General features: G+C 35.4%; 1 protein-coding gene across 3 annotated transcripts in view; it reads right to left on the minus strand.

Annotated features, from left to right (window-relative positions):
- Nucleotides 1-13,640, minus strand: part of Erbb4 (erb-b2 receptor tyrosine kinase 4) — a 1,055,862-nt gene that overhangs the window by 343,941 nt on the left and 698,281 nt on the right. For all 3 annotated transcript variants that reach the window (XM_075951135.1, XM_075951137.1, XM_075951136.1), the window contains exon 5: nt 11,026-11,091. In XM_075951135.1, the coding sequence (XP_075807250.1) occupies nt 11,026-11,091 (66 nt within the window). The remainder of the gene's footprint in view (nt 1-11,025; nt 11,092-13,640) is intronic.

Consider the following 13,640-nt stretch of genomic DNA (forward strand, 5'->3'; position numbering starts at 1 on the left):
TGCAAAACATAAATTATAAGTAAAAAATACTGAATGACAGAAAATTAGAAATAATACGGCAATTCATGTAAATCAAGATAAACACTATCTCAGCATTTACTTGTACTTTTGTATATAAATGTATCTGCAAATAGGCACACATAAACAACACACTGTTTACTATTAATCACTTTCTATAAAAATGCAAGAAAGGGACTTGTGGTCTCAGTGACATTATTATGATTATTACAGTGGGCCCTTGGGTATCATTTAAATTGTTTTAAAGAATTATAAAAACCTGTAATGATATAACCTATGTATTTAATATAGCAAGTTAATTATCCCAGTGTTATAGATGAAAACCTTAACATTTAAAATTATTTAACTAAGTTCTCCTAGGTCACAAAGTGAATTATCAGTCAAAGTAGGTCTTTAAATTCCTTTCTAAACTCCTATACATCTCCATTGGTTTTTGAGCACTAAGTTTAGAGCCACAGACAATAGATGCACAAAGGTGAGGACCAAGCAGACTTAGAATAGTGAGGAAGATGGTTCCAGAAACTATTTCAAATGTAACACAGGTAGCTAAAATAATCTCATATGTTTCTATTTTCTCTTCTAAAAACCAGCTCATTCCAATGAATTATCAATCCACATGAATTAACAGTATGGTGAGTGATTATAATGAAAACTAAAGTATTACACCAATTCTCTTCAGATTAGCTTAGATAGAAGATTCGCACAAATGTGAATACATATACACATATGTAATATTATGGCATCTTACAAATAAGTTATTTCAACTTGCAAATTTTATAGAGAAGGATAGGAGACATAATGAAGGCTAATATATAAATTTATATTTCAGCAATAGCAATACTAGATTTAGGATTAAGTGATCATAAGACATAAGACTCACATTGCAAATATATGGCTTGAGGATATAATGCAGCATGCTTTCAATGTGTAGCCTACTTTCTAACCTAGCCCACTTCATAGAATTTTAATTTCAGTCAGGGCCTGCTGAAGCGACTTGACAGTCTGCTAACAAGTTGGAACTGCAGTTAGAAAATAGGACTCAGCTGATGGCACACAGGTCAACTGAGGAAATTCTAAAAAACAACCTGTTTGCTTTTTATATTAACTGCTGTACAGAAGTTTATCCTACTAATTAATACTGGAGATTACTTTTCCAAATTAGGGTCAAAGGGACCACAAAATCCATCAGATCACAGTGTCAGTTACTGTTTTTTATGGGCTGTATTGTATGTTTGGAAATGTTTTAAAAGAACAAGACATCGCTTTACAGCAAAGGGTGTGATTTATTTGCTGTACCATTTTTACAGTTGTGAGATTATGCATGTAATATGTAGTTTTAGTAAATATATAAATACATAAAACTAAGGGCAAGTTTTTTTTCTCTTGCTACAAGAATAATTTTGGTTAAGAAAGATCTTTAAACACTCTTCCTTGCTTCCACAGTAGCACACTAGTTAAGAGAGCAGAAGATACAAAACCTAAAGTAACTCAAACCTCATGCCCTGAAGTGCATGTTTCAGATTCCATGACATAATCTCATCTCCCACTTCATCCCAGAATGTCCCGAGAAAAGGTACAATTTCATATATTGTATTATTTCTTAGGAGGACATACAGCAAAGTTTTCTCAATGACACTGCATCTATAGTTCAGATAAAAGAATCTGCTATATTTAAATAGAAAATTATTCCTCCTTCAAATCACATATCTGAATGTCGTGATAACATGACAACTAATATCCATTTGTTCCCATGTTCTCCAAGTAAATTATTGACTCCGTGCTTCAAATGCTGAACGTGTACAAGTAATTAGTGCATTGTGATGTTTCCCTTAACTTTACAATGTCTTCAGAAACTATAAATTCAAGAAATGGATAATAGAAAATAATTGAAATCAATAAGAAGGCTTATAGACACGCAAAGTTATTAGTAAAGTACAAGAGTTTTAATTAAAGATGTTGGCTCCTAACAAAGGTTTGCTGTTGCCCTGATTGATCAGGAGTGCTGGCTCAGCTCTTTCTCCTCTCCGCATTAGCTCCCACTTGTTTACCTAGACTCTAATTGGATATTTACCACATTGGCACCTTCTTTTAAAATGACATTTTTTTTCCACAAAGACTGTAAACACAATTATACTATGACAAATTATATGTCTATGCATCTGCACAGGTATAATTTGTTTATTATTCTCACGATTTGTCATTTGAGTTTTACAATTTACAGAATTTTTCAGATTTTCATTGTGACAGAAACATAACTTAATTCTGAGGTGTTACTTTTTCTTAATTATATTTTATGGGGAGAAAAAAGCAGAATAACTTCCTTTGAGTATATTAACTATCTAATACCATTAAATATTCCATTTGATGCTGTTATGGATATATTTTCAAAAAATTAATAAGCTGTATTTCTAATATTTTCCTCAAGAATGTATAAAACAAACTAAGACTCTGGTTTTCTCCTTTTCCCTATTTTAAAAAAGTTTCAGTACATTGTCACTGAAGGATGATTTTCTCGTGTCTAAGCATAAGAAAGTATGGAGAATTTGTTAACCTTCCAGTTTTCTTAGTATAACTATAAGTATTCATGGAAACAATAAATAATATAAAATATTGTTTGGTATAATATGTTATCTTATCAATGTATTGAGTACCTGTTCATAATTTTAATAATGTACTATTTTATTTAAAAACAAAATCTAAGTGGAAACTTCCACAGTTAAAGCTTCCCTTTATTAAAATTATTATTAATTTAATGACAAATGAGGAAAAACATCATGTCTGTTTAGTCCATCAGCTGGAACATGAATTTTCTCTTCAATTTTATAGTCTACTACTTCAATCTAGGAGACAAATACCTTTTCTTTCTATTGCTTAGTATACTTATATTTTCCAATTTGTTCCTAGGTAAGAAATGACATTTGGAAAACAACTTAGAAGATGGAAAACTTAGTATCAAAGTTTATCACCTCAAAAAAATCTAATCATAAAATCTGCAAACGAAAACAATTCTGACTATTCTCTAGCAAAACATATGCAAGATTGGGGAAATCAAACTGTAATATTTTAATGTATGCATTCTTCCTCTTTCCTCCCTCAATATGCAGTGACTTAATGAGCTGACATCGGGCCTGGAAGGACAAAAGGGAAGAGTATAATGAAATTACTACCCCTCCTGATGATAGGAGAGCAGAGAGAACTGGCCTGACACTGTGACTGGAGATAAAAAAGGACGTGCAGTGTTTAGTTTAAATGCAATAAGTATGCTTCATATATCTTGGAGGGACAGAGATAGCTTTGTTCCTTTATTCATTGTTATTTATTTCTTAAAGCCGAGTCTCCTTCACATCCACACCTAGGCAACTCGGCCCTCAGGATTTGGTTCTTGGGAATAGTGAAAGTTGTCATTCTTACCCGTAAGCTTACTAAATAATACTTCCATAAGCTTCGGTCTTCACATAGAAGATAAGTTTGTCTCCCCTGACATGACTACATTAATCCACTGAATCAATTTACTTAAGCTGTGCTGTGAAGCAGTGTAGGCATGATTTAACTAAGCTTAAAAGTACTTTCAAGTTGGAGTTGCCGCTCCACATGGAAGGCATCTCTCAGTTTCTCAGCCGAAGTTCTGTTTGACCCTTCGCAGTGATGCGAGAAATATTCTTGTTAGGTGTCTAGGGTCAGCATGCTCTAGCATTTAAAAAGGATTTAAGGAGCATGAATTCAAGTTGTTCAGAAAATCAGACTCAGGGGTAAATCAGAGTAGAATGCTTAGTAAGATTGTACAAGCATCATTTACTTTCATTAATATTTATAAAAATCCTTTAGCATGGCTAAGATTTTTAAAAAGATTTTGTTTAGAAAAAAAAGTCTTCTGTTCTAATAGAGAGCATTCTTGTTTATAACTCAAACACCAGGAAACACTACTGAGGGTACACTTAAAACTATTCAACAATATCTTCTAAAATCCTGAACACTGGACAAATAATCCTTTGTCTATAATAAGTTGACAATACAGTCTCTGTGGCCTTTCATTTCATGGACTCTACTTAACACAGCACAAAACGTGTGCCCATTTTTGGAAACCCTGCAGCCTTCCCCTCAAGGACAGTACGATGGAGTGACGTCTTTGTTTCCCATGTCTCCATTCAGAGATATTGGATGAGATGAAATGGGAACAACCTGGAGTGAGATGCGAATGGCTCCCATAGCTGAGCTGTCTGCCTTTCCTGTGACTTCTCACTGATCAGTTACATAAGACAGACTAACACAGCAGCCAAGAGGGACAGCCATAGAGTAAGTCAAAGGAAAGATGGCTCAATAAAATATCACCCTTACTGGGTTTGCTTAATAGCGATGAAGGTTTTTGGAATAGTTGTCCTTTCTTTCCTAATACTTTGTAAGTATGAAAAATATATCTACAAAACAGGTAAGAAATTTTTTGACATAAACAATTAATTACCTATGAGAAGCTCTCACTAAAACTTATTTTAACTAAAGAGAAAGATGAAATTTGTAAATTATTTAGAGACTATTTCTTGCAATATGGAAACGTATATTTCTTGTGGCCCACTAGTTAAGTAGAATATTCTTAAAAACATCAAAGAATATTATACGATACAGTGACTCTCACTGCAAAGCCACCTTAGATCATGGAGGAACTCCTGAAAATTTAAGGGGAGACTAGAATTCTGGGTTCTGTGTAATTCACCTTTATGGTAATTCTGGGGGCTTCTTATCCTTATAGAATCTTCCATGAGGTCTAAGTCTCACAAAAGTGTGCAATTATATGTCATTATTATAAAACTCAGTTATTTTAGTACTTAAGTATCTAGTACCTCCAAAATACATTTGCTCTGTTATTTAATTATGGATAAGCAATTTATCCCTTAAGTAACTCATAGGAAGGAGAGAAGGATATGTATGAAAGTCAAGGGCAAAGAGTCTCCACTTCTTCCAGTCCTGTTTCTCATTCCCTACCCAGATACCAGATGTAGGTAAAAATCTCGAGGTTAGACAGAGCTCTAGAGTTTATCTCCCATATCTTTCCATTCATTTTTCCTTTAATTATTATATGTCAGACAGCTATTTATTTGGTCCTTATTCTATACCTCAACAATTTAAGCATTTCAACTTTAATACTGTATAGAATTTCATTTTGAAAAGAAATCAACCATCTGGAAGCAAGCATAACAATTTCCATTTTATGGATGTGATAACTGATGGTTAACATGGAGTTGTTTACCCACGAAGGAAAGCAGATCAACTGTAATTTCCACCACATGACTGATTTCTGAGCTAACACACCATTGAGAGTCCTCTGAAATGTGGTGTTAAAGAGACAGCGCAGTCTTCAGACTCAAACAAAGGCTGAAACCCAAATATCATCTACAAAAGTTTGACAACATCTTTAATGACTTCTCTAGTTTATAGAAAAATGATTATTGTCCTCCCTAAGGTGAAAGAAATTTATCTTAAGGGACATTTAAAATGGAAATGGTTTATAATCTATAAGATTCCATGCTAATGTATAGTATACTAAAATTCTTACTTGTATGTATAAGTATATATATTTATATAATAATATACATATATAATATGTATGTGTATGAGTAGTTACCTAAAACATATAGAATGTAGAGTGAAACTGCTGACTATTAAGACTTCTGTAATATAGTGAGCTTAATTTCTATGGTGAAATAGTAGGTGACTCTGATCACTGTGTGTTTTATGATGTTCTGTATAAAAATAGAATTGTTTCTCAGTAAGTTCTCTCTTCCACTCTGTTGGAGGAGGTATTATGGTGGGTAAGAATTCTTGCTGTACACACATGAGGACCTCAGTTTTGAGCCTCACCACCCACATTAAAATCAGGGCATTTGTAAAATAAGATGCTTTGTAAGAACTGAAGATTCAAGTCCATCAAGGCTTCACGATGGACCGATAACAAAAATAGTTCACACATATGTTTTGCTCCATATCTCTGCATGCTGTCTTTACTCTGTAGGAAACTGAAAACTGTCACTTTCCAGCCTCACTAACTCTCATGGGCCAAAGAGGAGGGGCCACAATTATTATCTTCTAAGGCCCAAGATGCTATTCAGTGTTGTTTAGAACAAACAAAGGGCTTTATGTTTTCTTGCTATGTTGAATGATGCCTATTATAAAAATTAGAGATATTTGGGTAAATAAAGCCTATTTTTTATGTTTTGTTGTCCTAATTGCATATAGTTAAAAACTTTAAAGTTTCATGATTTTTGACATTATAGAACTTGAAGACTGATGTAAAGTTTTACCAAAGTTGGGGAAAAGCCACCCCCTTATACTAGTGACTTCTAAGCCTTTTTTATTGTAAACCCCAACTACAGAGAATTCCCCATCTATAGATAGACTTATATGTCTATTAAAAATATATAATATATGTGTTTATAATCTAACTATACTGCATTCTACAAAAATGCATGTAAAATGAGATAAAAATAAAATTATAAATTCAAATAACTGATTTGATTTTATTTAGTAAAGTATTATGAAGAGGCTTATATATGAATTCTAGTATGGAAATATGGCATCATAATGACAAATTGAACATGAAACTTTGAAAATAATAACTGCCTGTTGTAATTCATGCCTCTAATCCCAGCGCTCAGGAGGCAGAGGCAGACAGATCTCTGAGTTTAGTCTCAGTAGGGTCTATATAGAGGGTGCCAGGACATCCAGGAATATACACAGAAAAACAATGTCTCTAAAACCAAAGTAAAACAAAATAATAAATAATTATATTCCAAGGCAAATGCTTAGTGACGGCATAGAAAGAAAATTTGTTGTACAGCCTTTCTCAAATCTCACTGGGTGATAAGTGTGGTAAGTCCTGTGCGTGGCCTCCAGCCACAACCAGCATCTGTAAGGAAGTCTTTCTGAAACTGCCCCATCTCTATAAAAAAAAATAAAGAAATACAGTCACTGGGGAGAGGACTAGGGTTACAACTCACTTGTAAGTCTGACAACTGAGAAGCTATTTGTTGTGAAATGGCTGTGAGCATCAACCTCTTTTTGATCTCCATGTCTCCCTTCTGCATCATTACCACGTGTGGAATTCGTTCTTGATTATTTTAGATATCAGGTTAATACCAGCCTAGCACCTTGTGATTCAGTTAGAAATTCTTTTATATTCTCTCCAAACACTGTAGTGAATGAATTTTACATAGTAACCTAGTTTTAGTTTAGAATCCGGTTGAAAATTCTTTTCAAAACATTCCTGCCATAAAACATCGTTTCTATTAAGTAAGTTAATTTAGATCTACACACACAGATACTGATACAGATATATATATCTGCATAGAGATAGATCAAGATAGAATGGTATAACTAATAAAGATAAAATGTTGCTAATGTGCTATTTTGTTGTCTAGGAATACAAAAATGGGCATTAACACACAATTCCCCAGGCAACAGTAATTGTTTCAAACAATATGATCTTGTGCTTATGATCTCTGTTAATGTGTAAGTATACAAGCCTATGACTCTACAAATGCTACAAATCCTACAAAATTTCATACATACATGCATATATAAAAAGGTCAGGTTGTCATGGAAAAAAGAAGAACCTTCAACAAATGATGCTGGCATAACTGTATGTTGGCATACAGAAAAATTCAAATATACCCATATGTATCACCTTGCACTAAACTCAAGTCAAGTAGATCAAAAACTTCAACATAAAACCAGTTATCCTGAACCTGATAGAAGAGAAAGTGAGAAATCGCCTTGAATGCATTGACACAAAAGACAAATTCATGAATAGAATATCAGTAGCACAGACACTGAGATCAACAATTAATAAATGGGATTTCATGAAACTGAAAGACTTCTGTAATGCAAATGACACTTTAAATAAGGTATAATGGTAGCCAATAGAGAGGCAAAAGATCTTCAACAACCCTACATCTGACAGAAGACTGATCTCCAAAATATATAAATAACTCAAGAAACTAGACATCAAAAATTATAAGTAAAAAATGGAGTAAAGACCCCACCAGAGAACTTTCAACAGAAGAATCTCAAATGACAGAGAAAAACTTAAAGAAATATTCCAATATCATTAGCCATAAGAGTAATGCAAGTAAAAATGGCTCTGAGGTTTTATCTTACATCTGTAGAATGGCTAAGATTAAAAGCACAAATGACATCTTATGTTGGAGAGGATGTGGAGTAAGGGGAACACTCTTCCATCGCTGGTGGGAATGCAAAGTTATGCAATGACTTTGGAAATCAATATGGTGGTCTCTCAGAAAGTTGGGAATCAATCAACTTCAAGACTCAGCTATACCATTATTAGGCATATAATCAAAGAATGCTCAATCACCCCACAAGGATGCCTGTTCAACTGATGTAGGTGGGTCTTCTGTCTATGTGTTACTTTCATTGGTCAAATGAAGAGACTGCCTTGGCCTTTGATAGGACAGAAGCTTAGATAGGTGGAGTCGATAGAACAGAATGCTGGGAGAAAGAAGCAGAGTCAAGCAGACGCCATGAAGCTCCAGCCCAAGATGGACATAGGTTAGAATCTTCCCGGTAAACCACAACCTCGTGGTGCTACACACATTAATAGAAATGGGTTAATCAAGATGTGAGAGTTATCCAGTAAGAGACTAGAGCTAATTGTCCAGGCAGTGTTTAAATGAATACAATTTGTGTGTAGATTTGGTTGTAACTCAAAAAGAAAGAATTTATGTGCCACACGCTCAGTCTCAGAGTTAAAGTGCTGAGTGTGGCTCCTACCTGATGGCCCCAGGGCTAGCAGAAATGGTATGTCCACCATTTTGAAATTGGAAAGAGGTGGAGCCAACATCCAGAGCAGCCTGCCACTCTGAAGCTCAGAGGTGCAACTGATTCAGTCACAAGTGCTCCACAATGTCAGACTGGGCGGGGAAAGCCCACAATACCTGTTTTCGACCTAGGAATTTCTTTTGATTTTTGAGACAGGGTTTCTCCGTAGCTTTTGGTTCCTGTCCTGGAACTAGCTCTTGTAGACCAGGCTGGCCTCGAACTCACAGATCCGCCTGCCTCTGCCTCTTGAGTGCTGGGATTAAAGGCTTGCGCCAACACCGCCCGGCTGCATCTCACGTTTTTACTATCCTGTGTTGTTCAAAACTTTGGTTTTAATGCTTGGGGGAAAAAGTTTACTATTTGCATAAGAAGCTTTATTTTCAAATTTAAAATATTTATTCATAGGATTGTTAAATACCAGGTACATTTTAAGTATTTTACAAATTTAAAAATGCTGAAAATATTATATATACATTGTGGTCCAGGTATCAACCAGGGTCTCCTGCATTCACAACAAACAATCCAAGAACAGGCTTTATTCTCCAGCCCTGTCCTTTATTAATGATGACAGTTTAATTCTAATGTTAGTTAAAGTGTCAAGAAACTTCTGTGTGCAATGATGTTCACACACCTCCCCACATAACTAAAATAAATCTTAAATGGAAGCATAATCTAAGTGTAAGATTCGTTGTTAAGAGTCATGATTGTATGCAAATGGATGGAAATAGAAAACACTATCCTGAGTGAGGTAACCCAGACCCAAAAAGATGAACATGGGATGTACTCACTCATAATTAGTTTCTAGCCATAAATAAAGGACATTGAGTCTATAATTTGTGATTCTAAAGAAGCTAAATAAGAAGATGAACCCAAAGAAAAACATATAGTTATCCTCCTGGATATGGGAAATAGACAAGATTGCCAGGCAAAAATTTGGGATCTTGGGGGTGGAGTGGGATGGGGGTAAGGGGAGATGAGGAGAGAAAAGTGAGAAGGGGAGGATGGGGGGCACTTGGGGAAATGGGAAGGTTGGGATAAAGGAAGGGTGGATATGGGAGCAAGGAAGTATATATCTTAATTAAGGGAGCCATCTTAGGGCTGGCAAGAGACTTGAACCTAGAGGGGCTCCCAGATGCCCAGGACCATGTCCCCAGTTAGTTCCTTGGACAGCTGAGGATAGGGAACCTGAAATGGCCCTATCCTATAGCCATACTGATGAATATCTTGCATATCACCATAGAACCTTCATCTGGCAATGAATGGAGATAGAGACAGAGACCCACATTCGAGCACTGGACTGAGCTCCCAAGGTCCTGATGAGGAGCAGAAGGAGGGAGAACATGAGCAAGGAAGTCAGGACCACGAGGGGTGCACCCACCCACTGAGACAGTGGGGCTGATCTATTGGGAGCTCACCAAGGCCAGCTAGACTGGGACTGAAAAAGCACGGGATAAAACCGGACTCTCTGAACAAGACAGACAATGAGGGCTGATGAGAAGCCAAGGACAATGGCACAGGGTTTTGATCCTACTTCATGTTCTGGCTTCGTGGGAGCCTAGGCTGTTTGGATGCTCACCTTCCTAGACCAGGATGGAGGGGAGAGGACCTTGGACTTTCCACAGGGCAGGGAACACTTACTGCTCTTTGGACTGGAGAGGGAGGGGGAGGGGAATGGGGGGAGGGGGAAGAGGGGGAGGGAAATGGGAGGCTGGGAGGAGGTGGAAATTTTTTTCAATAAAAAAAAGAGTCATAATTGTAAACCTATTATCTATGTAGTTTGCAAATACATGTTGTACTCAGTGTCTACAAAAAACAGGCTCATGTTACTTCTTATATTTTTCTTTTTAAAATCCATGAATGATGGTATTAGTATTCAGGAAACTTAATAAAACACCAGTTTACCTGAAACTGAATTGCTATAAATTTTTTTGTATTTGGATCTCCCACTTTTACTGATGTACAGACTTCAATGAGCTATGGAGGTCATTAGCCAAGAAACTACAAGGGCATATGAGAACCAAGTGTGTATTATTTCATTTGAAAGCAACAAATTAGGTAGGTTATTTAGATGGAAAGAAATTAAGCTTATTTCCCATTACAGGTGATTAGAGTTGTGAGAATATTCCACCACTAAACCATCAACCATTTCAAACCTTCTACTTTTCCCAGTGAAACACTTACAGGTCTGGCAGTGAGTTTCTGTGGGTCCCCAGCATCGTCCAGTGCAGGATTTATGGCATCTTCCACCTGCACAAAAGAAAAAAAAGGAGAAAGACTGTGTTTACTATAGCATTGTTTTCTTGTACCTTCTTAATGAAATTCCCTTGTTTCTAGCAGGAGATTTTAAGTCATGCTAGAATTGAGATACATTCCTAAAAATGATTACTTATTTACCAAAAACCGAATGTTTTTTGTAGGAGAAATTGAAGCACAGTGACCTAATATGTGAAATTGTCCCACACTTTACATGAAAAGGAAGCAAGTCTATTTGTTAATATTTCTTTGCACAGAAGCAAGTAGTTACATTCTTTCATTTTGACTCTTCAACATTGATATTTCCTAGATCTATGCTACTTAATAGAGCTCACAACTTAATGATAGCAACCAATATTAAGAATTAAGGGGTAATAACTCAAAGGAAAAATTGCAGTCTATTACAAGAGTGTATTATTCAGTGACACTATAAACCATCAGACTAAGAGGTAAAATCAAGCACTGAAAAAAGAAAGAAAGAAACAAAAAATATTTAGGGAAATTTAACGCTGGTTGTGTAATATGTAGGTCTAAAAATTTGTTAATATCTGAATGTTCAAATGGCATCCTTTAAGTCCTAAGATGAAAGTTCATATCTGTGGGTTTCTTCTGTATGGAGTATATATAGCTGTCCCACAGAGAAATTCTCAGGCGAACTTGGGACTAAGCTCATTAACTGGAGGAAGCCATGTCTGTGAACTATCCTTGAAACTTGTTTCTGAATTTTACTCAAAACTTCAGAAGTCCGCTGACTTCTCTTTAGAATTGAATGAACATGAAAAGCTATTAAAGACTAAAACCTTTCTATAGAAAGTTTCTTATTAAGAACTTTGTTCATTTTTTACTACTAATTATAGATTCAACATACTTAACCAAGATAACTACATTGTGAAGATATTAAATCTTCACACCAAATGTTACTGCCTTCCCTTGAGTCAGTTTTTAAATACTTAACTGAGAACTCTTGCTACTTAGAAGCTCTCTTTCTAATGAAAGTGCCTGAAAGAACCTGCGAAGACCGACACTCTCATGGATAAACTCGACTAGACTGACAATTATTCTGACTGAAACGTAGAATACCTGAGAGTCTATTAGAAGTAAAGAATGCGCTGCCCAAGCTCAGTGATGTTTAGACTCTCAAATCTAGTTATCGTTAGAAAAGTATGGGGATCATTTTGGAACACAGTTTATTTAAAGCCAGCATTAATGGGGGACTGCTACTGATACCAGGAGCATACAATATCCGACCACTCTGCCATCTGCCTGTTTAGATCTAAACATATTATAACCACACAATACAAGCTCATTCTAGCTGACAGGAAAAGAACTCCATCTGGACCAAACAATGCAATTTTAATCAGTGATAATGATAATCATTATTAAAAACCTTATGAGAGCTCCTTTGTACCAAATTAATAAATCTAAATAAATGTCATTTAGACCAGCGGAAATTAGAAAGAGCTGTGAGTCAGAATGAGACGCTGTAAAAACTTTCTTGAGGACAAAACTTTTTATGAGAAAGTAGATAAAATGTTTTTTTGTGGATTCACAAAAACCTTTTAGATCAATTGTTTAAGTGGTCAGTAAATTGAAGGTATCTAGAGTATACAATTATCTAACATTTAATATATGTCTTCTTTTATTGTGTTTGGAATAATAAAATATTTAACTTTACTCTTCACGGCCAGAATGCTACTTATTTAAAAATATAAAAATCAACTGATAATAGAAAAAAGCAGTCAATCATAAATAGTATCGATAGTAATCATTTTGATATTGTATTCTCTTTTGGTTGAGTTGAAAATTGTGTTTTAAAGTTTCAGTTACTACCCTAAGATTATTCCCAAATTCAGTGTACTATACATATAAACTTGGGTATTGCTTATTCATATATTCAAAATACATTAAAATTTTAAAAGTAAAATTTCATAGAAAATGATTTTCATGTGTTTCTTATTCAGTCTGGGCAAGGTTCATCTACTAGGAAACATGTTACATAGTATACACACAAACAGAGTTAAATAATTTAATATTGGCTACATCCTTGTCATTGTGAAATTTCTGTGAAATTTCATTCGATCATCTTCATTTTCTTTCTTTTTTTCTTTTCTCTTTTTATTTTTTTTTTTCGAGAAAGAAAAGGACTGTAACTCTGTGTTACAGTCCTTTTTGTCCTGAAACTAGCTCTTGTAGACCAGGCTGGCCTTGAAATACAGAGATCCACCTGCCTCTATCTCCTGAGTGCTGGGATTAAAGGCGTGAGTCACCACCACCTGGCAGTCATCTTCATTTTCATCTGTGTTTATCAAAATCCCCTGACTACTGAAAGGATGCCTCCCCCAGCATCTCTATGATTGTCCATCCTTGATATCCTCAGTGCTCTTTGGAAAACTTGAGCAACTGATTCCCACACATTTAAGACTGCCCGGGCAATATTTTTCAGCGCTCTATTATATTGGTGTACTAGAGAAGTTTGCTTAAATGAAGGGTATATTTTCAGGTCCAGGGGATCAGCCTAGCTTACCCTGATTTCCTATCTTTAA

The sequence above is a fragment of the Microtus pennsylvanicus genome, chromosome 17, assembly GCF_037038515.1.
Source record: "Microtus pennsylvanicus isolate mMicPen1 chromosome 17, mMicPen1.hap1, whole genome shotgun sequence".
NCBI classification, from domain to species: Eukaryota; Metazoa; Chordata; class Mammalia; order Rodentia; family Cricetidae; genus Microtus; species Microtus pennsylvanicus.